Genomic DNA, 24,507 nt, shown 5'->3' with positions numbered 1-24,507 from the left:
AGGAGTGGATGGAACAACCATTCATTCAGGAGCACTGCGGTACGACAGTTTCGGAATGCGACTCCCGGCAACCCCAGTGGACCAGCGGAGAACTCCATGGCATGCATAAATATATCTATGTATTGACTACTAAACAAGTTTTTAAAGAGTCAGTAAAGACTATTACAGACGACAATAACACCAGTGTTATATACCGTCGAACGTGTGGATGTTAAAAGATCAAATTAGTAGGGCAGGAAGGTAAGTAAATTAAGACTGGGCAACTGAGAGAGGCGGGGAGAGAGAGAAGGAGAGAGAAAATGACCAGTGTTGAGGTGACTGAGGGAGGGAGTGTGCGCGCGGCTTGTCTTTTAACCTGTGGCACTGGCATTGCAACACCAGTGAGTGCAACACCGTCAGAGGGGTAGCATTGCAACTCCTCCGACGTGAAGAGTCTCTGTGTATCAGTGTGCCAAGTGATAGAGTGTGTATCAACGACTTTCTAACAGAAATGTAATTAAGAAAAAGGTGTTTTCCCACAAGTAGATCTAACAAAACCGCTCTCACGACAGGAATGTTATAGATACGCGAAGAAAAACTTTGTATTTTGTGCGTCTGGTGAAATTCCAAGTTGTGTTTGAGCGCAAGAAAGAGTCAGTCAAGAATATACGTTATCTGCAGGCTATCGTTGGCGGCGCGGATCAAAGGGCCCGTGTAGACCAGCCAAGATAAGCTATCAATTGTGTATTGCCGACGCGTCCACCGGGCCCTGACTGGCTCCTACCTCCCTACCCACACCTAGAAACTAACTTTTACCCCTGAAGGAAAAGTTACTATCTAAAGACGCCGACGCGGAACACAGCAGTGAACAAGGAAGTTGGTGTGACATGGCTGTGAATTAGCTAATAGCGGCAGTACCTGACTTGTCATCAGTGAACGAGTGACTTGATCAACTTTTTAAGTGATTTTTGTGGATTTTCACCTACTTCTACCGACTTTGTGGATGTTATTTAACTTTGGCGAGTCTGGGGAAGAACTCTACGGGCCGGTGAGGTTACTTTTCAAGACGGGGTCGAGAAGTTCTGGTCCCAGCACCATGGGGCCACAACTTCGCTAACTCACGCAACACCGTACTGAGATTGGAACGATGATGTGGTAGGCCCAGCAGTCCCAAGTCATGGCCAACTCGTTCGTTAAATGGTGTCGTGCCAAGTTCTTCAACGGGTACAAACACATCAATGGTGAGTTTTTTTCGCTGTCTGTAGAACTTAGTCGGACGTAAGCATGTGATAGAATACTGTATGTCGTGTAATGAGACCAACGGAATCATTAGTTATCTTGTGACTTGTTATTGCTGGTAAGTTTTATTTGGTGTGTTAGAACTTCCTCACTGTTGTAGGTAGAACTTGTGCATGCTATGAATGACAATACAGTATTATGATGTTTCTGTGGAAGGTTGTGCTTCCACCGGTTACCAAGTGTTGACGTCGTGCCCAAAGTCTTAAGTTTGTTAAATCTGTGTAAGTTTTTTTTCTAGGGTTAAGTATTGGTGTTTTTATTTTATGTGTGTGTGTTGTGTCTTCGGTGCCCTTTGATGTATTGAGCGATGATGTGTCGTGTCTTCTTAACTTTTAACGATTTTCGGCAAGGTGTAGTGAGGACAGATAGTGGAGTAGTACTTGTTATCCCATTTCCTTCTTGCTCTTACCCGTTACCGTTGCCAACGAGCGTCAGTGCTTGTGTCAATAAATAGTACACGAGTCATTCGGCTCCCTTTTGAGGTGGTGTAAAATGTAAGTTACACTGCAAATTATTAATTTATAGCGTTTGTGTGTGAGCATGTTTATGCATGTTAATTAGCATTTAATATACTTGATATATCCATGCTGTGAGGGCCAGGCGCGTCGCGGGACCATGCCAGGTAAAATGAAGGTAGGCATTTAAGAACCTTTAGAATTAATGAATACGAACGTCTTGCATCATGTGATCATATGTTTGTAAAGAACCATTTTTTTTAAATTTGATACTTAAGTCCGTTTCTCTGGCTCTAGGCATCCAATGACCAGTTCCTCGTTATCATTAATATCCAGAGCTAAAACTAACCTTTTCGAGGGTAAATGAGACAAAGTTATACAGTAACATGTCTCCCTCATAACTTAACTAAGTGGTAGGAATTATGAGGTGACGGGCTGGTAATGAGACTCAAGTTACTACCCGTCTCCCGTGTAACTTAAACTAACGTCTTCCTTGCAGCTCAGAACAACCATAAACAGAATTTTAAAAGATGACGGGGCTGGCAATGGTGGTTGGCAGGGCAGAGCGAGGTAGGCTGGTGGTGGCGCTGGCTGGCTGGTGACTTTGACCCACATTGAAAGGCGAGCTGAGGGTGATGTTGCACGTCCGTTGATCCTTCAAAAAGACGCCGCCCAGAAGTGTCTGATCCTCTGTGGTATCTGCGGATACCCTTCAATGGACTCCAAGCGCATAAAATATTCCCGCTCTCTTTTTTAACTGTTCGTGTTAGAGCGTTTATATTTACTGATTTTCTTCAGTTTTTAAGTATTTGCGTTTCTCTGGTTTATCGGTGTGAGTGTTGTTCTTGCGTTTTTATTGATTTATTTTTGTGTCTGTTATGGCAATCAATGGTCGAGTGTTTATTAATGCTTGTTGCTGTTTATGTTTCGTTTCGTTAGTTGTAAGCCATTTAGTATTCACGTCTAGATAGATGACTTTTTTCATTCCTTTGATGAGTCGTTTTTTTCCTTTGATGAGTCGTGTTTTCCTTTGATGTGCCGTAAAACTTTTCCTTTGATGTGTCGTGTTTTCCTTTGATGTGCCGTAAAACTTTTCCTTTGATGTGTCGTGTTTTCCTTTGATGTGTCGTAAAACTTTTCCTTTGATGAGTCGTGTTTTCCTTTGATATTGTTTGAAATGAGTTTACATTTTTTTTGCCTTAGCTGCTTCCATTAAGTGAGAGATGAGGCAGATTTAGTTTATGTATATAGTGATGAGTCGATTTCTTTCACCCGTGTTGCTTCAGCCTAGTCAAATTTTCATTCCCAGTTGAGATGAATCAGAATTCCCATCATCGTACTGTGAGCGGTGTCAGATTTTCAGAAAGTTTCTCCATTACCTTAAGGGGAAAATCACAGATGTTATAGTGGTGCTTTCGACGAGACTGATTTCTTCTTGCCTCGCCGTTTTCAATGAGTCAGATTTGGCGCGTTTTCCGTCAAGTCACGCCAGGCAGGCTATCCCTATCACGCCTTATTTTATTCACACACTCTTTCGCTCGTCTTCCCCGTTTTCGCAATCGTTAAAAAAAAAGATTTTCTCGTGTCTATTTTTCTTTGGCCACAGCACCAAGGACGGTTGTATTTACAGACACATCTTAAGAATCGGTGCTTGAGCGGTGGATTATGTACACACCGCTCGAGACTAGCCAAGTACCACCTTGGGAAAAAAAAATCATGGTGGAGTCTTGGTCGGGTAGAGGGTCTCGGGCTCCCCACTCTAAGGTTTTTTAACGATAGATTTTCCTCCTGAATTGAGATGATAAACATGCATCTGATGGGACCACCTCAGCTTATCTAATCTAACGCTTAAATGGTTTTCAAATCTTTTTACATTGAATTTTCTTTCATAGTATAGAAGTGAATAGGTTTCCAGGGGTTTTGTGAATCACTTAACGCGCGACGCTGTGATGGATTCTGATGATTCCTTGTGTTAATCTTTATAAGCTAACCGGAGATATAAAACCGACCTAAGTCTCTTAAGCTACGTGCATTGAGATGAAACTTTAAAGGCTAGATTTAACTCCTTGCTGGAGGTGTGAGAACGCATCTACCTCGCTCACTTACGGCAGCTGCGGCAGAAAAAATTTCGAAGCTCGTGAGGCTAAATCTGTCGTGTGACATTTAGGAAGTTCACATGACCTTGGATGACCTAAATGGCAATTAAATGCACTTAGATTTACGTAATTAGTGTGGCTAGAACGTTAGAAGCCCGTTTCATCGATTTTAATATGAGGCGGCGACATGTTAGCTGCCATTAGCGTCATTAACCAGCTGTACCGTAGCTTTTATCTCTTCTAGCAGCTCCATTACATAACTGACTCACTGTATCACTGACGGAAAAACATCATAAATGTCTATTCTGGACACGGCTTACAAACTAACTCGTGTTTGTTGTTTACGAGCTAACAGGTTGGTATATGGCGATTAAATTATAGGTTAACAGTGGAATGTAACGCTTGTCATGGTCTCTTTTAAACCATCTGTAGTTATTTCTTGGTTGCTTACGTTCTTTCCAATTTCCGCCATTCCTGACTTAACTGATAATGCAATTGTTTTTTGCGCGCGTCGTGGTTTGTACGACCTTGTGGTGATGATGTTTACACGATCTACATTTCCCAGAAACTTATTTACCTAAACGTAATAATGTGGTTACTGATTAAACATCCGTCCGTGTTAATTTAACCTAACCCACTTTAATCCAATTTACTCCTATAACCTTCCGTAACTTAACTAATCTTTAACAGGGGGCATTTCATGGTTAAGGGAGTCAGGATTGGTGGGATTGACTTGGATAATTTTCTGTTGGAGGATTTTATCTCTTAAGGGAAATCCTGTTTGACTGGTAGGATTTTGTTTCAGGGTTACGACAGCCTGGGTAACCTCACCTACATTGATCCAACAAACGGCCCGGACCATCTCTCTCGTGTGTGGGTCATTTTCATTCATTGTTGGTCGTGTTTAGTACTACTATATTTTGTGTTGTTATTTATTGTCAGGGTAATGGTGGTAGGTGGGTGGATAGGTGGATAGGTAAACGGGGTAATATAATGTTGGGGTTTTTCATGACGTTTTATCATCCCATTTCGGTGTCTGACTGAGATATGTATTTTTGTCCGCTATTTCCTTGCCAAATGGGATGCGACTATTCACTTTCCTTCCGTTAATGGAGTGAAGTAAGTAATATTAAGGGGTTAATTTTATTTTTTTAATCATCGGGTTGGTTATAGGGGAAGTAGTAGCTCATTGGACGAGTTATAATTACATCGATCTTTAAGTGGTTAGAGCTGTTATTAATATGAGTTTTAGCGAGAGAGGTTTAGGAGTAATGATAAGTAGGAACCTTAAGCCAAGTAAACAATGTGTTTTTGCTCGTAACAAGGCTAATAAAGTACTTGGGTTCATACAAAGGAGTGTTAGTTACAAGACTAGCGAGGTCATCCTAAAACTGTATCTTGCGCTTGTGAGACCACACCTGGATTACGCAGTTCAGTTCTGGTCACCGTATTACAGAATGGATTGGAATCATTGGAAAGAATTCAGAGGAGAATGACAAGACTAATCCCGGGCATTAGGAACCTTGAGTATAGAAACAGGTTAAAGCATCTTAATTTGCACTCCCTCGAGAGACGTAGAGCGAGGGGCGACCTGATAGAGGTGTATAAGTAGTGGAAGGCAGGGCTAAACAAAGGGGACATTACAAAGGTACTCAAACTATCCAACCAGGAGCGAACTCGTAACATTGGTTTTAAATTAGACAAATTTAGATTTAGGCGTGAAATAGGTAAACACTGGTATGGAAACAGAGTAGTGGATGAGTGGAACAAGTTACCAAATATCATTAACTCGAATACGCTGGATAGCTTCAAACATAGGTTGGATGCTTATATGAGCAATAGGGGTTGGGTGTAAACGGGACTGCCCAGTATGGGCCAATAGGCCCGCTGCAGTTTCCTCCATTCTTATGTTCATATGTTCTTGTGTGTGTTCGTTTTGCGCCATGCTTAGTTATTTCCTCCCGCCGTGGGTGTTTCTGTATCGTGATTCACACACACACACACACACACACACACACTAACATTATCAAATCCACAACTCCTTCCCACAAGATTATTCACGGATATTTTTCACCATTTACAAGTCAGTCATGAAGCCCCCACACTGTCTCTTATATAACCAGTCATTATATATTTAACCAGACAGACATTCCTTCTCCTCCTCCCCAAAACCGCAGTAAAAAAAAAGAGTACCCCAAGTATGGCGACGTAAATACCTAAAATAATTCAAATTCCTTAGCTTGAGGTCCCTAGTAATTTAGACCCTTATTAATACTGTAAATTGAGTCTAATGTGATTTTTATTACCTCAGAGTATTGTCCGGATTCACGTCAACAAACTGGGGTGGTGGTGGTGGAAGGGGTGGGTTTATGGAGTTGGTTTAATTTTCATATTAAACCAGAGTTAATTTTATATACTGGAATGTTGGTACTGGAAGGGTCGGTAGTGTAGCCTATAGTCCTTGGTCGTGGAGATTATAGCTGTTACTTATCAATATTGTCATTTAAATGTTTTACACGCACCCACACACAAGAGGGAGAGAAATGGCAATGATTTTTTTTTTTTAATTCAGCTAAAGATAAAACAAATCCCTACACCAGACAGCGGAGTCAAGACACTGTACCGGGTCTATTGTTTATTATCACGATTATTTTCTTCCAGTGTCGTGGGAAAAAAAGGAATTTTATTTTTAGGAACAAAGTTAGCTATTTTGTTTTTCTTCTGACTGATGTAAAGAAGATATTTTATTTAGGTCTCTAGAAGTTAATTTGAGAACTGAGGTAGATTTATGAAGTTGAGAATAAAGATACGTGTAGTGTTGTGTTAGGAGTTATTGATGAGGTACAGTAGCTGAGTTGTGTTGTGGTCAAGAGGGAGGAGTTATAAGTACGTTGCTTTTCATTGTTTTTTTTTTTCACCTTCCTCGGGTGGAGTTGTGGGTCTTCCTTCTGCCGTGTTGTTGCTGTACTGTTTTAAGACACTGCAGCCATTTAAGTACAGGTTACTACAGGTTACTACATCTGAAACCATAAAAAAATGAGAAAAAAATTGTGACTACTCTTCAGCATCTCAGGTCTTGAAACGCGTGCACTAAACAAAAACAATATCAGATCGTTATTTCCAGCTTATATAGACAACCCCCACCCCTCTCCCCCACACCCTCCAGAAGGTAATAATAGCACTAGTATTATAGACTAGCTCCGGTATAGGGCTGGGGGCATAGCAACCGTCTCAAGGGCTAAAGATCTGCAAAACTTTTATCATGATAAGATATTGACGCTTAAAGCTAATACAAACGGGATGTAGCTTAAGTGGCGGCAGATTATCGTCACTGGCAGGGTCTTCCGTTAGCCTCGCTCCACAAGACAAACCTTCCGGAGATTCTGTATGTATTTATTTTTTTATTTTTTTATCGATAACCCTAAGTAACGTTATTAGTTTAGCTCTCACGGATGATATGTATTGGTTTATTTTTGACCCGGTATCGTAAGTACGTGTTCTGATTTATTGGAGGGTGTTTGTGTGTTATCTGGTTCTTGATAATATGTATCTATTGATGGTATCTGACTAGCTGATCAGGTCCAATCAGACTTTTTTTTTTTTAACTTTTCACGTCGTTTGTAACTTTTTTTTAATATATTTCACGTAATTTTTAACTTTTGTTTATACATTTCACATCATTTGAATAACTTAGGCCTAAATTTTGTCAAGATATGCCTATACGTTTTGAGTATTTCGTGTCGTCACTTGAGATGAGTGATAAACTGGGCGTCAACTCTGATCTGTTCACCACGTAGCTACTACATTTCTTCCTCCTACAGTCACTACTACAGGCACTTAAGTTAGTATCTCCTTCAGGTAGTGTTGATGGCTCCAGAGGCAACTTGAGGCGGGAAGAAATATACCACGTATGGGACCCGTGTATAATATTCTCTTAGCTCCCACTTACGCTATCTGCTTCACAACACCGAACAGTAACTAAAATATGTTGATTCATATGACAGTTTTATAGTGTTATTTAGTCATTTACATATTTTGGTGTTATGAAATGGTGTTATATCTACATTTATGAATGATTTAAAGGTTCATTAATACATTTTTCTCTTAAGCCAGGTGTGGTTGTTAGTGAGAATAAACGGAAGACGACATTGTTGGGATACTATTAACAGGTGTGCTCAGGTGACCTCGTATACATGGGGGCAATCATCTCAAGACTTACCTATACATGGGGGCAATCATCTCAAGACTTTACCTATACATGGGGGCAATCATCTCAAGACTTACCTATACATGGGGGCAATCATCTCAAGACTTACCTGTACATGGGGGCAATCATCTCAAGACTTACCTGTACATGGGGGCAATCATCTCAAGACTTACCTGTTGGCGACCTGTGTTGATATTCTTGATACACATACATTTACCCTCGGAGGTGTTGCCAGGTGTATTTCCTCTATTTACTCAATGGTGGAAGACTTATGCTAGTTGAATTACAAAGGAAATATATATATATATCCCCCCGTTGGTAATTTATTCACAGTAGTAGGCGTTATAAGCGGTAAATAGCGTCTATACATTATAAGATTAGTTGATGTATATTTTCATCAGGTATAGCAACAGGTAATGGTTAGTTTTTTAGTTTTTGTTTCCCAAGAGCTTATTGTCACCCTTTCCCTCCTCTCACCCTTTCCCTCCTCTTACCCTTTTCCTCCTCTCACCCTTTCCCTCTCACCCTTTCCCTCCTCTCACCCTTTCCCTCCTCTCACCCTTTCCCTCCTCTCATTCTTCCCTCCTCTCACCCTTTCCCTCCATCTCCCCTTGTTCAGTTGAAGTGTATTTTGGCGTTTAATTCTATACCTACAAACTATACAAACTAGTTTTTTAAGTGGTCGTCTTGGCCTCTATAACTTTTAAGAGACGGTCACAGCAGCAAGACGAGTTGAGAGCCTCGGTAAAACCAACAACTGATTGATTGGCTGATTTGTGAGGGAGACTTTTCTTGTTTTATACGACTCCTGTTCCTCCATCATGTTCTTCTGCTCTATCATGTTCCTCTACTTCATGTTCTACTTCATCATGTTCCTCTACTTCATCATATTCCTCTTCCATATTCATCCACTCCATCATGTTCCTCCACTCCATCATGTTCCTCTACTCCATCATGTTCCTCTACTCCATCATGTTCCTCTACTCCATCATGTTCTCTACTCCATCATGTTCCTCTACTCCATCATGTTCCTCTACTCCATGCTCCTCTTCTACCCATCATGTCTACTCCATCATGCTCTCATCATGCCATCATGTACTCCATCATGTTCCTCTACTCCATCTCTACTCCATCACTCCATCATGCCCTCCACTCATCACTCCATCATGTTCCTCTACTCTACTCCATCATGTTCTCTACTCCATCACTCCATCATGTTCTCCTCCACTCCATCCATCATGTTCCTCTACTCCATCATGTTCCTCTACTCCATCATGTTCCTCTACTCCATCATGTTCCTCTTCTCCATCATGTTCCTCCACTCCATCATGTTCCTCCACTCCATCATGTTCCTCTACTCCATCATGTTCCTCTACTCCATCATGTTCCTCTACTCCATCATGTTCCTCTACTCCATCATGTTCCTCTACTCCATCATGTTCCTCTACTCCATCATGCTCCTCTACTCCATCATGTTCCTCCACGAGACTTAGTATTCTTCATGTCCACTCCGGCGATATTTTCATTAGCTAGACTTTGTGGTGGTGATGGTGGAGGAGGGTTGATGGGGTAGTGGTGGTGAGGGATAATGGTGTGGTGGTGTAGGTTGATGGTGTAGTGGTGGTGAGGGATGATGGTGTAGTGGTGGTGGTGTAGGTTGATGGTGTAGTGGTGGTGGTGTAGGTTGATGGTGTAGTGTTGGTGAGGGATGATGGTGTAGTGGCGGGGGTAATGGTGTTGTGTTGTTGACGTGTAACCCCTGGGTGCCTGCATGTTTTAAGTTACCGTGAGAATGAAGAAAATAGTCTGGTGTAGAATATGATACGAGCAAGTACCGGTACTGTTGTGACGAGCAAGTACCGGTACTGTTGTGTGTTTTTTTTGCGGGTGAATATAACTCCCACAAGAGATGCTGTAAACGCAAACATGAAGGAGTCTCTGTAAACACACTGAAGGCAGATGTTTAGGTTAAGTCACTTTGCTTGCATGAACTGGGATTAAACACTCGTATAGTTTGGGATTATTTTGATCTTTTAGTTGTATATGTGTTTAACCCTCTTCCCCTCCCCCTTCTGAAACTCTGCTGACGTGTACACACTTAAAGTTCTCCCCTGATTTAAATATTGTTGAAATTCGTATATCTCTTCAGTTTCAAGATTAGTCATTGTTGCATCAAAGGGAAGTGTGTTGCTGCCATAAACACTCAATAGGCTGTTAAAGTAATAACACTGCCGACGACTGGGTTGTATCTTATCACCCCGAGTATTGATGACAAGACAGTGATGCTTTGTAATCTGTTCACAGGGGCCGACTTGGGACTTGAGTTTTATTTCGCCCTGACTGTATTGTGGGGTCCCTTTATCAGTCTTATCAGTCCTTCATAATATTAGTCTATAAATGATAACGAATTACATATGTTGCTTATTGTTGTCGGTAGTCGCCTGCACACCGTGGCGCCATGACCGGTTCAGAAGGGTAGCGACGGAGAGCACTGGCTGTATTAAGCTCCTAAACAGAAAATGACTGTACCTTCACTAAAAAACAAGATGAGAGAAAGAATTATCCTAACGTAGTAACTTTGACTTCAAACGCCAACACTCAAAATACCTGCTGTGTTGTTTCACATGATCAAAGGAGTAACAATTTTTTTTTCTAACTTTTTTTTCCCGTCTATCACGACCTTGTTTTCTTGCCAGGACATTCCACATCATTATTTACTGCTCGTAAATGTAACCGAGCTCAAGGTAGGCCAGGCATGATAGCAGCACAGCCTCGTATATGTGTGATTTTCTGACCCCGGGACGAGCAGTGAACATTCTTGCTGCTAGTTCAAAACGTGACTTTTTTTTTTCATGTCAACTGAACATTTTTTTTTTAAAGTTGTTAGCTATGATTTTTTTCCACATTAACATCATTACATCATCAGGTGTTGCATCATAGGTAACATAATTTTTCATTTGCTTGGACACCTAGGTTATGAAAACTGACGCGTGCTTTGAAAAGTTGGTAAGGTTGAGTCGCGGTGGATTAAGGGAAGCCCAGTGATACACGAACACACTCAGGGGATTTACATCTTTTAAGGTTAAGAGCAGAAGTGTAAAAGGAACCGAGTACTTGAGTTTATTGACGACTTAAAGCAGCCAAGCCGGTATAAGATCCATAATAACTTAAAACTATTCGGGAAACCTTAGCAACGTCGATTAAGAGCATTGATTCAAAACATAAGAGGAACAACACTACAATTTAAGGGATCCTAAGTTTGGGAAATAACTGATGACGTCAAGACTATCTTTCTACGGGATTGGAGTGGGTATTAGCGGTCATTAGTAAGGCGTAGTTGTTACCGCTAATGACTAGTTCGTGTGTGGTTGAACAATCATTCCTGTGGTTGGTTGGTTGTTTGTTTGCTCTGTGTGTGTGTGGACGGTTCATCGCCGCCGACACTGAACACCACCATGTATACGACGGTCATGTTGCCCTTAATCACTGCCTCTTTTGCCTTTTAATTACCAGTTCTTTATCGTGGCGCTTTCGTACCGCTGGCTGGGGAGGGTGGCTCGCCCGGCCCGCTGCTCGCTAAGTCATCAAGTAATTAGAATATACGAGCAGTTTTACTTTTAATCACTCGCCCTGCATTGTGGTCATGACTGCCAGAAATTAATTACCCCGTTATTGATATCGTCGGCTGACCGTAACTCTGGCTTTGTCCAAGCAAATATAAATTGACTTGGTTTTATGTAGGAAGGGTCGGGAGGTTTTTTTGTCGCCCAGTGTTCTTGGTTTAGGGGGAAGAAATGGTTTATATAAATGTTAAAAAAGGTTTGTGATTGTTTTGGGGGATATGTTTTGATGTTTTTTTTTTAAACTCGTAACGCCCAGAGAATTAAAAGTATTGTAAGAAAAGTTTAAATTAAAAGCAAGTGTGGAGGGCTGAAGCATGCGTCCATCACACATGAATATACATCTCACGTGCGTTAGAGCTACTCCTCGTTCCCATGCGTCAGTCGTGCGCGCGAAGCATGTAATATCCCTGACAGGGTGTGCATGTGGCTCCTGGAGCAGCCGAGGTGCTTCTGCCTCTTAAGAGAAAATCCTAACACACCATCATCAAGCCTTGACTAACCTTTCATTTGCACCTAACCTAACCTAACCTAACCTAACGTAACCTGATCTAACCTGTCTTACCGTAGGTTATGCTTACGTCATCTTACTGTAGCTATTAACTGATTCTTATCAAACTGAAGCTCATTTAAGCTTATTTAATCATACCTAGTTGAGCTTCAGCTTAAACGAGCTTGACCTGTTATATAACCAAACCTTATCCCACTTAACCAAACCAAATCCTAACTTATTCTAACCAAACTTAGTCTACCTTAACTGTTATCTCTTGAGCTAACCAATCAAGGAAGGAAGTTACAGGATAATGTAACCTAACCTAACCAAAACAGTGATGTGTTTTCTCGTAACTTCTTAGCCCTGACCACTGAGCTAACAAGGCGTTGGTACAGACAGAAAACTGGAGCCATTGGAATACCTGAAATCGGTGGTGGAATTTTTGGTTAGTGTTGGTGACCGCGGCAGGTGTGTGGAAGGGGGGGGGGGCAGGGGAGCAATGAACCAGGTGTTACTCTCATTATTCAGAGACGTGCGCCAAGCTGTGGTGGTGGTAGTGGTGGTAGAAGTTGTAGTAGTGGTAGAGGTGATGATGGTGGTAGTAGTGATGATGGTGGTAGTAATGATGATGGTGGTAGTAGTGATGATGATGGTGGTAGTAGTGATGATGATGGTGGTAGTAGTGATGATGATGGTGGTAGTAGTGATGATGGTGGTAGTAGTGATGATGATGGTGGTAGTAGTGATGATGGTGGTAGTAGTGATGATGGTGGTAGTAGTGATGATGGTAGAGGCTTGTTTAACTAACTGAAACCGTCGTCTGTGTGTGAGAGAGAAAGAGAACTTAGGTAGTGACGGTGATTTAAGTGATGGTGTGGACCCGCCTTGAAGTGACTGGGAGGAGACGGAGGGTGGTGTTTAGCCTAGCATACTAAACTGGCTCAGGGTTAAGAGCTGGCTTAGTCTCTGTCTGTAATGGCCGATCAAGTGTTTGGTTTTTATATATCGTTTATCAACACACATACATACATACATACTGTACATACATACATACATACATACACACACACGGAGTACGTCCCCCCACTCAAGCTTATTTTACCAAAAGATTAACGACCCTAATACTATTTGAGGGGGTTGGTTAGGTTAGGTTAGCGTTTGGGTGAGTTTTGCTTTGTGGTGAAGGTGGATGAGCATATTTTGCCTCTAACTACCAGGATTGTTAAGCACTGTTTGTGAGTTGTAAACCACCAGTTCTCTCTCTGATGTTTACAAATAACCCTTGTACGTACAGCAGCTAGCTCTCGGGTTAACCCAAGTGGTGTATAAACAAAATCTCACTAGACAATTTCTCTCATAAACAGAATCCCTTCGTGGTATTAATTAGGTGGACAAAAACACTTAGTAGGTTAGATAGTTTTTACCTGGCAAATGAAATTGGGGTTTTTCTGGGTTAGGTTAGGTTTTGTGTGTGTGTGTGTGTGTGTGTGTGTGTGTGTGTACTTCAAAGAATAGATCCTGGTATTCAAGGGGGTTAAGACGTCGTACCCTGGCATTAAGTCGCTTTTCTCAAGAGGGATTACCTGAAGATTCCCCCACACCCCCTAAGTAGCGCTGGTGGGTGGGGTGATGGGGGGACGTGGGTTGTGTAACTTTGACCTGATTTGTATTGCTGATCAACATACTTAGATGACCAGAGGTTTGGTGGAGTGTGGGGGGAGGAGATCTTCAGTTGAGTCAGTTTTAGTATATTAAAGGGGTTGGCATTCTTTTTTAGGTGGTTAAATGGGGTCTTTCGTCACCTACAGCAAGCAGGTTTGGCTGAGCTGGAATACAATAGGTGTGTGTGTGTGTGTGTGTGTGTGTGTGTGTGTGTGTGTGTGTTTATACAAGCAAACGGAACTGTCTCGGGTAGATGAACCGGGTGGAACAGCAGCAGCAGGAGGGAAGCGTTGCGTACTGCCGCCGCTACGATAACCATTGCGACGTTGCTCTCATGACTTCCTCCTTCTCACCTGGCCGTGAAATTAAGGTTTATTATGGCCAACAACTCACTAATCTTTCCACCTGGTGTGAGTCATAAGCGTGGGGTGCGGTGTGCTGGTGGTGCCGCTGCTCTACACGTGGATGCAGTCCCGACCATCGGATAAAAGATCTCACCAAATCATTTTTCCATTATTCACAGTTGACCAAAAGACTAAAAACCTCAACAGGGGAATTTTCTTTGACAATTTCGAATGAGACAAAAAATTCAAGTTATCAATATAGAGAAGAGGTCGATATGAAGCCCCCAGTTAAGTTGTTACAGTGTTAACCAAGTGCGTTAAGTTGGAGAGAGTGAAAGACAGACTGTTTGAGACACTCTTAGTTAATGTTAGACAAGGTTTGGATTTCACTAGATTAGGTTAAACTGGACTAGGATTATTATAGGTTTGGCTAGACTATATAGGTGAGGTTAGGCTACACGAGGCTTGGTTGGACGAGGTTAGGTTAGGCTAGACGAGGCTTGGTTGGACTAGGTTAGGTTAGGCTAGACGAGGCTTGGTTGGACGAGGTTAGGTTAGGTTAGGCTAGACGAGGCTTGGTTGGACGAGGTGAGGTTAGGCTAGACGAGGCTTGGTTGGACGAGGTTAGGTTAGGCTAGACGAGGCTTGGTTGGTTAGGTTAGGCCAGGAGAGTCTTGGTTGGATATGATGTAGCCCTGAGAACCGACTTAGTAGAACTGTAATTCAACTCTAATTTGACTGTGGTAACCTCCCGGTGTGACTGCTGTGGCCTCCGTCATCCCCAACATATTTATTCCACCACACACCCGCCGGCGACCATTCAGCCACTCTATCCATGATTCGCTGTATTGCTCAACGATTATTAACCTGTTTATTTTTTTTTATAACACAACGTATGGGAATAGATGGACAGAAACCAGTTTAACCTAATACGGTGCACACACTAATTTGATCCAGCTTAAACGTACCGTAAACCTGACTTAGTAACGTCGTCTGGCTTACAAAAATGATTTATAACCTGATTTAATCTTAACTTTGCCTTAGCTGACTTGTGTAACCTTACTTAACTTTACGTCACCCTAACCCAGCTTAATCTAACCTAAGCTATCTTAAGCTAACAACGTGCTCGGGCGTAGAGCCATCTGAGCTGGTAGGATTTCGTCCCTACATCAAAGAAACCCATTGGTTGGCGTCATAAAAGAAACGTTTTTTTTTTAACTAGAATTCATATCGAAGTTTGTAACTGACTGATACATACCACCAGGGTTATAAGGGACTTCTTAGAATTTATCGTACGTTATATTTCGCGCCGCTGCACCTGCGCACGTCGTAATTCGCGGCCGCATTCAACCGCATCTGATTATTCGCGCAAGCACCTCACCGCATGAAATTGTCAGGACTCACCAACCTACCAATCAAACGGGTTGCGGCACCGTACCCTAACCTAAGCTAATTATTGGGGTTGGGTACCACCAGCCAGCCCACTCTAACCCGCCCACTCCAGCCAGCCCACTCTAACCCGCCCACTCCAGCCTTGCCATAACCCCATATCAAATTTCCCGCCCATTCATCGAGGTCACTCATCTAATCGTTCGCCAATCCACCCACTCGCCTAATCAACCAGCCACACCGCCGCCACTCCTTTATAATCGTTGGCCCATTCATTTAACTATTGTGCCAGACCCTGATTAGCCATTCCGCTGTATGTATGTGTGCGTGTATGTGTGTGTACACCGAGAGAGCGACAAACTGACGGTACAAGAGGAATCCCCATAAAGTTTTGTTTGGATGGGGGAGGGGGGGCTTTAACTAGTGTCTGCCGTGCCGATTATGAAGCGGAGGTGCAGTTGGGACAGTGGCGAAGGGTTGGGAACACTTGGTGTGTCATTTAGCGTCGGTTGTGGAGTGGTATTGTGGTGGGTGGTAGCGGTGGGGGTGTCAGGTTAGCGGGGTCGAGCTGTTGCACGTTGCGGCTGCCTCTGGTACGATTCATCTTACATACCTTTCGATTGTTTGCGCTGTTTACTCCTGCTTTTTTCCCCCCATCTTTCCTCGTGTTTTCTTTGCGCTCCCCCCCCCCCCTCCTCCCTGTCCCCGTATTCTCGTCGGTTTGTTGATAGGTTGAACTCGATAGGCTAGAGAGGAGGGAGAGGGCGAACTGGGTAGGGGGGGGGGGTTAGGTTAGGCGACGACCCGTTATAAGGGTTGAAAGTAAAATAACTATTGATGTGAGCCTTTGTGACTGACATTCCGTGGGGGTTGACAGTCACTCGTGGGTCCAGTTTATGGGTGGCCAGCCTCGGTCACGACACCCTCCCTCCCTCCCTCGGTCCCTCCCTCGGTCGTCGTCGTGGGATGAGGAAGAAAGTTATCGTTTTGTTTTGGTTGAATGGTTGCGGGAGACTGTCGTATGGACCGACAAACGGACTGAATAGCGATAAATATATATAATAGAGAGAAAAGGAGAGCTAGAAAGAAAGACAAACACAAAGAGACAGATAAATACAAACACATAGAAAGGGAAAAGATAAGAAACAGAAGGAGAGAAGAACAAGAGAAAATGAATGACCGGAAATCTAGACTCGCATACAAAAAAAAAATCATTGAATCTTGCATAAGGAGAGTCATAATCTTCCACGGTCCAGCGAATCTTCATTAAAATGGAAGAGATCCTGGCTTCGAACCCCTTCACACCCCCCCCTCTCTCTCTCTCTCTCTCTCTCTCTCTCTCTCTCTCTCACGGGGTGCACGGGTCCAGCGGTTTTACGTAGTCCAGGGGAGACGAAGGAATCACTTCACTGATAGCATTTAAATCAGAGGTGGCGGCGTCGTACAAGGCGGGCGGCTATTCTTCAAGGTATGGAACGATGATGGTGATGGTGGTGGTGATGGATGATGATGATGGTGGTAGTGATGGTGGTGATGGGTGATGATGGTGGTGGTGGTGATGGATGATGATGATGGTGGTGGTGGTGATGGGTGATGATGGTGGTGGGTGATGATGGTGATGTGGTGGTGGGTGATGATGGTGATGATAGTGTGTGGTGGTGGTGATGATGGTGTGGTGTGGTGGTGGGTGATGATGGTGTGGTGATGGTGGTGGGTGATGATGGTGTGGTGATAGTGGTGGTGGGTGATAGTGGTGGTGGGTGATGATGGTTGTGGTGTGTGGGTGGTGGATGATGGTGGTGGGTGATGATGATGGATGATGATGGTTGTGGTGGTGAGAGTAACTGGCTATATATAACGAGGTAGTGACTGCTAGTTATAGTGTATATAACACTACTAGCAATACAGTTGAAACCTTTGATAAGAGAATTATTACAAGTTATCTCACCCCACCCACCATCACCACCCACCGTCACCACCGTCACCACTCACCACTCACCGTCACCACCACCACCGTCACCACCCACCGTCACCACCCACACCACCACCACCCACCGTCACCACCCACCGTCACCACAGTCTAGCTCACCGTCACCGTCACCACCCACCATCACCACCCACCGTCACCACCCACCATCACCACCCATTCACCACCCACCATCACCGTCCCCACCCACCATCACCACCCACCGTCACCGTCACCACTCACCGTCAGTCACCCACCTCAGTCACCCACCGTCACCAGTCACCACTCACTACCACCTTTCAGTTCCACATCTTTTGTATCTCCGTAGGTAACATCCCAATCCATCTGCCTCACATTAGGTTAGGTTAATTGGGTTGGGTTGGAGTTGTGGGCTGGGCTGGTTGGGTTGGTTGGGCTGGGTTGGAGTTAGGTTGGGTTGGGTTAGGTTAAGGTTGGGTTGGGTTGGGTTAAGGTTAGGTTAGGTTGTTTGGGTTGGGTTAGGTTGGTTGGGTTGGGTTATATGTTTGTTTACAAGAATATAACAGGATCTCTCTCTCTCTCTCTCTCTCTCTCTCTCTCTCTCTCTCTCTCTCTCAAGAATAGATGCGACACGTGACAGTGAGAATAAGACTAGTACAGGGCGACTGGCACACACACACACACACACACACACACACACACACACACACACACACACACACACACACACATGTTTTACACCTATTAGAGCTTCTATGTTATTATTTGTCTTTATTGGTTTTATATTATTGATGTTTATTATTATTATTACCATTGTTTTTTGTGTATTTATTTTATATTTATTTCCTGCCATTACTTTTATTTTTTATTGAAATTGTTGTAGTAGTAGTAGGCTTAGTTATAGCAGTTGTAGTAATAGTAGTAGCAGTATTAACAACAGCAGAAGTAGTAGTAGTAGTAGCAATAGCAGCAGTAGAAGTAGTAGCAATAGTAGTAGTAGTAGTAGTGGTAATAGCAGCAGTAGAAGTAGTAGCAATAGTAGTAGTAGTAGTAGTGGTAATAGCAGCAGTAGAAGTAGTAGTAGCAATAGTAGTAATGGTAGTAGTAGTGGTACTATTTTCTTCCTACTCTTCACGTTATTTCCTCGGTACATCATTAAGAGTTTATTACTGGATGGGTGACGGATGGTGAAGATGGATAACAGGTGGGCAGGATGGGCGGCGGGTGGGCAGTGAGGCAGGCAGGATGGGCGGCAGGCGGGCGGGTGGGCAGGATGGGCGGTAGGATGACTCGCGCTATCAGCCGACCCAAACCTCATAATGTTTCGCTCCACATCCCTCCTATCCTCTCCTTCCCCCCTATCCCCTCCTTCCCCCCTACCCCCTCCTCCTTACCTCACCCCCCCCCCTTCATTCTTTCTCTTCACACACCTTCCCTCATCCTCATAATCGAACGGGATCCTAATAAAGCCAGAATGGGGGTTTCGAACGCACCCAAACGCGAACGAAACTGAGTGAGAATGAGCCGGGTGTTTCAGAGTGGGATGACACCCCGAACCATCTTTCTTCCTATATATATATGTGTGTGTGTGTATTTTTTCGTCAGATTTTCGACCCTGTTCGGAATTTATGACCCGAACGCCTTTAAAATGAATCCCATTGGTCGAGTTGTTCGGAATAACTCAAACCTAACCGAACACAATATATCGTATTTTGTTCTTTTTTACTATTCCTCGTTCGATGCTTAAACCGAACGGGTCATGAGAGAGAGAGAGAGAGAGAGAGAGAGTGAGAGAGAGAGAGAGAGGGAGGTTTTCCACGGGGTTCGAAGCGGTGTTTTCAGAGGGAGTTGGTTCCTTGGTGCGAAATGATCAACAAATCAGTGTTGAGTGAAACGTTTTGGATAATTTGCCACACACTCCGGGAACTGTTCGCTCGGAGACGCCCTGGCAGCCTTCCTTCCTTCCACCCTCCCCCTCCCCCCTCTCCCCTCCACTGACCCGCGCCCAAATCACCACCGTGGATCTGCTCTGTGCGATTCTACCACCACATCTACTACTACTACTGTCACCATTATCTACCACCACTACTACTACCATTATCTACCACTACTTATACTACCACTATCACTGCTATTACCTTTGCCACCACTACTATCACTATCACAACTACTACTACCACTATCACTACTACTACTACCACTATCACCACCATTACTACAACCACTATCATCACCATTACTACAACCACTATCACAAGTATTACCATTAACACTCACTACTACTCCCACTATCACCACTACTACCACCACCACCACTACCATTATCACCATTACTACAACCACTACTACTACCACCATCTGCCACCTCATCCCGTTTTCTTTAATACCTTAAATGCCAGCGTTCCATTTTCTAAGAGTCTCTTGTCCTAATGTACTCTGTGTTGGAATGTGGTTGTTGTTGTTTCAGCTGCGTTAGGTAGCTCTATGAACGCTTCTCCTGACTGATTGACGGACGGACTGAGGTTTTGGAGGGATAACGTGTACAGGAGGAGGAAGGAGAAGAACAGGAGGAGGGGGAGAGGGAGGAAAAGAGAAAAAGGGAGGAGGAAGAAGAACAGGAGAATGAGGTGAAACACACGAAGGAAGAAGAAAACAAAGGATAAGGAAAAATAAGGAGAGGAAGAAAAAAATAATGGAGGAGGAACGGGAAGGGTAGGAGGAGGAGGAGGAGGGAGGGTAGGAGGAGGAGGGAGGGTAGGAGGAGGAGGAGGAGGGAGAGTAGGAGGAGGAGGAGGAGGAGGTACGCTGCCCTTGGGAGTGTCAGCCAGGTAGCCCGGAGAAGGTCCGTCCACAGCCCCCGAAATCCACCTCTCCGTCGGGGTCAAGACCATGCTAACCCACACCCTCCCGTAAGGTCTAAACACCCCCCCCCCACCCCACCCTAACCCACCTCATCCCGCCTCTTGTGTGTGGCGGGTGAGTGGGTGGTGGTAGTAGGTAAGTAGGACTGCTCATTCACCCAGTAGGTAGTTAGTCTTGTTATTTAGAAGGTTCTTAGGTGGTTTTCTCTCGTAGGTTAGGTTAGGTTAGTCTCAGAGTACTGTTGACGCCATTTTTTTCCTTCACACACACACACACACACACACTTACACAATATCCCCTCTTAACTTTCTATCCAGTAAATGTCTCTAATTAAAGGTCGAGTCTTGACGTAATTTGGGTATAATTTTCATCGTTGTTTTTTGGTGTGTTTATTTACATTCAAGTCGTCCATTTTGAGTTGTTATGGTCACTTACGAGGAATTAATTCATCTTACGATTTCTTTAAGAATATGTGACTCGGGTTACGATTCTTCATGACTTTATTTTTAAGTGAGAACAACGATAAGGGTCAATATGGCGTGGTAATTAGTCTATAGGTAGTTAGAGAGAGATTCCTTTATTGTTCTGTGTTATTGATGGTGTGGGGGGGGGGGGTGGATGCCTCTACAACTAGGCCTACTATAACTACAGTAGGGATGACGGTCAGGCCTAATTATATATGGCGTCGAAATGGCTCCATGACTGTACTGTAATGATGGTAGGTTTGGTTAGGTAAGGTAAGGGCAGGTTAGGTTTGGTTAGGTTAGGTTGGGTTGCGTTAGGTTAGGCTAGAGAATTAACTTGGGAATTTAATATCTTGTATTTTTGAGAATATTTACCCCAATAAATGATGTTATTCTGATCTTACGTGAAAGGAAAATTTAACTTACGAATCATTTGAGAATTTTCTGTTACTTGTGTCGTAAATTATAGTGAGGCAGTTAGTTACGTCCTCATTTCCACTTACGACCCTTTGACATTTTAGTCCCTCTTGTAGTGGTCATCTTGGGGGCTGGTGAGGGCTGCTGGGGGCTGGTGAGGGCTGCTGGTCGCTGTAATTCGTGGGGAGGTGTAACGAGGGTAAGGGGGAGGGAAGGGGGTGAAGGGGAGGGAAGAGAAGAGGTGAAGGGGAGGAAGAGAAGGGGGAAGGAAGGGCAGGGGTGAAGGAGGGAAGGCAGGGGTGAGAACAGGGATGGAAGGGGGTAGGGAAGGAAGGGGATAGAAGAGAGGGAGGGAAGAGCAGGATGGAAGGGGAGGGGGTGAAGGGGAGGGGAGGGCAAGTTGTTAGAGATTCCTATTCGTCAGGGTTATCCATCGCTGAGGGTTAATTCCGTGTTAGTTAGCCATTAAAAATGTTATTATGAACAATTATGAACCATCTTGGGTAGTAATCAACCATGAAATTGGGTGGGTTTAGTGGTTAGACGGAGCCTGCATAATAAACACGAGAGTACTGCAGGGCTGAGCTGACCCGGGCCCACTACTACCTTCTGCTGCCCCTTCTGCTGCCACTACCACCACTTATTATGATCTCTTGCCACCACCACCACCACTACTACTACTACCACTACCTTCTGCTACCACCACTACCACCATTAACATGACTTCTGCTACCACCATCACCACCATCACCATCACCGTTTTGACTAATTTGATCTTACAGGTAGATAATAGGTCAAGCACACACACACACACACACACACACACACACACACACACACACACACTCCTATCACACCTGGACAAACAAAACAGTATGGGAATAACACACAAACAAATCATGCGCTATCAGAGTCAGTCTAGTTGATCCTCCTGAAACACCTAAAACACGCTATAACCCCCTCCCTGTCCCCTGCGCCACAGTGAGGTTTAGTGCTCCACAACCTGACCTCCCTGGGCCACAGTGGGGAGGGCTTAGTGTTCCACACCCCACTCTCATGCGCCACACAGTGAGGGCTTAGCACAACCCCACCCTCCCCCTGCGCCACAGTGAGGGTTTAGTGCTCCACACCCCACCTCCCCCTGCGCCACAGTGAGGCTTAGTGCCCACAACCCACCTCCCCTGCGCCAGTGAGGTGGCCAGTGCCCACAACCCCACCCCTGCGCCATACAGTGAGGGCTTATGCTCCACAACCCCACCTCCCCGCGCCACAGTGAGGGTTTAGTGCTCCACAACCCACTCTCCCCTGCGCGCCACAGGGAGGGTTTAGTGCTCCACAACCCCCCCTCCCCGCGCCACAGTGAGGGTTTAGTGCTTCACAACCCCACCTCCCTGCGCCACAGTGAGGTTTAGTGCCCACAACTCCACCCCCCGCGCCACAGTGAGGTTTAGTGCTCACAACCCCACCTCCCTGCGCCACAGTGAGGGTTTAGTGCTCCACAACCCCACCTCCCCTGCGCCACAGTGAGGGTTTAGTGCTCCACAACCCACCTCCCCCCTGCGCCACAGTGAGGGTTTGTGCCCACAACCCCACCTCCCCGCGCCACAGTGAGGGTTTAGTTCACAACCCCACCTCCCCCGCGCCACAGTGAGGGTTTAGTGCTCACCAACCCCACCTCCCCCGCGCCACAGTGAGGGTTTAGTGCTCCACAACTCCGTCGCGCCATAACTTTACATAACCTGACCTTACCTGACCTAACCCTACATAACCTGGCTTAACATAACATGGGCCAAGTAGCGTCAGTGTGTTTTAACAGTTAAATAAGCTGAGGTACCTAATAAGCTGAGGTACCTAATAAGCTGAGGTACCTAATAAGCTGAGGTACCTAATAAGCTGAAGTACCTAATAAGCTGAGGTACCTAATAAGCTGAAGTATACCATAAGCTGAGGTACCTAATCTTCAGGTGATCCGAAAGACGATGGCTGGCAAATGTGACTGAATTCCTGTCTGTCTGTCTGTTTGTGTGTCTGTCTGTCTGTTTGTGTGTCTGTCTGTCTGTCTGTCTGTCTGTTTGTGTGTCTGTCTGTCTGTTTGTGTGTCTGTCTGTCTGTCTGTTTGTGTATCTGTCTGTCTGTTTTCCTAATGACCTCCATGATAACGTCAACACACAAACAGCAATGTCAGTCTGTTAGGTTATCTCATGGTCTTAAACTGGTCCCGTACACGACACATCAAGAGAAATCACATACAAAGTTTAATTCTTGTTTTGTGTCTGTCTCTCTGTCTCTCTGTCATCCCCTGTCATGCGGGGTATTTCTACACACAGGTAATGACCGTCAAACAGATCATTCTTTTAACTAGACCGAGGAATGACAGAAAACAACAGACCACGAGAGGATTGAATTCCTTTTGTGTGTGTGTGTGTGTGTGTGTGTGTGTGTGTGTGTCATACCTGGTAGGCTCATACATAAACAGTGGCCACCTGACAGATCATTCCTCTTAACTACCGGTAACTTAGTAAATGGCAGAAAACACAACACAACAAAACGACTGAATTATTCTCCATGTGTGTGTGTCTGATATCACCTGCCATACGTGACAGGTCCGTCACTGTACCGTCGTGGGAGTATTACAATTATGCCACAATAAAACGCTACTAAGTCAAACTACCCCCTTCTCATTAGCCTGGGCTGGCGTGCGGGGCGCATTTCCTTAGCCTTTCGACAAGTAACGCACTAACTACCGTCACGGTGCCAATGTAACGAGGCAATTACTCAGGGTTAGTGCTACCACCCACCCTCTCATTAACTGACATAAAGGTTCACAAGTGTGTTGGGACAAGGTGAGGTGAGGTGTCTGTCTGTCTGTCTGTCTGTCTCCCTGTCTGTTATCAATCAAACCTGGTGTTAGATTATTGACCAATCATGAATGAGTTAATTATCAGTTATCACCCCAGAGACCAATCACGTGGAGGATTTATAATAGTGAATCGAAAAGAAGGACCAATCAGATCAATCGGTTTGTTTTTAAGCTTTGTTTCTATTCGTCAGTTAAGTGAACCAATAAGGCGGTCTTAATATGCCTCATATAACACAGGTCTATGTAGGAAGTGATGTTATTGGACGGTGTGGTTAGGTTACGTTACGTTACGTTAGGTTTAGGTTAGATTTAGGTTAGGTTAGGTTAGGTTACATTAGGTTGAGATAAGAGAGTAATTCAGTAAATGTTTTTCTATCGGTCTCTGTCTAACTGTTAAATGGGTCACACACACACA

The 24,507-nt window shown here is 44.3% G+C and overlaps 1 protein-coding gene across 2 annotated transcripts in view; it reads left to right on the top strand.

Moving 5' to 3' along the window:
* The first annotated feature begins 319 nt into the window (after positions 1-319).
* The window catches only part of LOC121875115 (protein naked cuticle homolog 1-like), a 54,153-nt gene continuing 29,965 nt past the window's right edge, over positions 320-24,507 (top strand). For both annotated transcript variants that reach the window (XM_042379482.1, XM_042379481.1), the window contains exon 1: positions 320-1,220. In XM_042379482.1, coding sequence (XP_042235416.1) covers positions 1,157-1,220 — 64 coding nt within the window. In that variant the 5' untranslated portion in view covers positions 320-1,156. The remainder of the gene's footprint in view (positions 1,221-24,507) is intronic.

This window comes from Homarus americanus, unplaced genomic scaffold (genome assembly GCF_018991925.1).
Source record: "Homarus americanus isolate GMGI-L3 unplaced genomic scaffold, GMGI_Hamer_2.0 scaffold36970, whole genome shotgun sequence".
Lineage (NCBI taxonomy): Eukaryota > Metazoa > Arthropoda > Malacostraca > Decapoda > Nephropidae > Homarus > Homarus americanus.
Note: the sequence above shows the minus strand (reverse complement) of the source record. Positions and strands in the feature narration are given on the sequence as shown.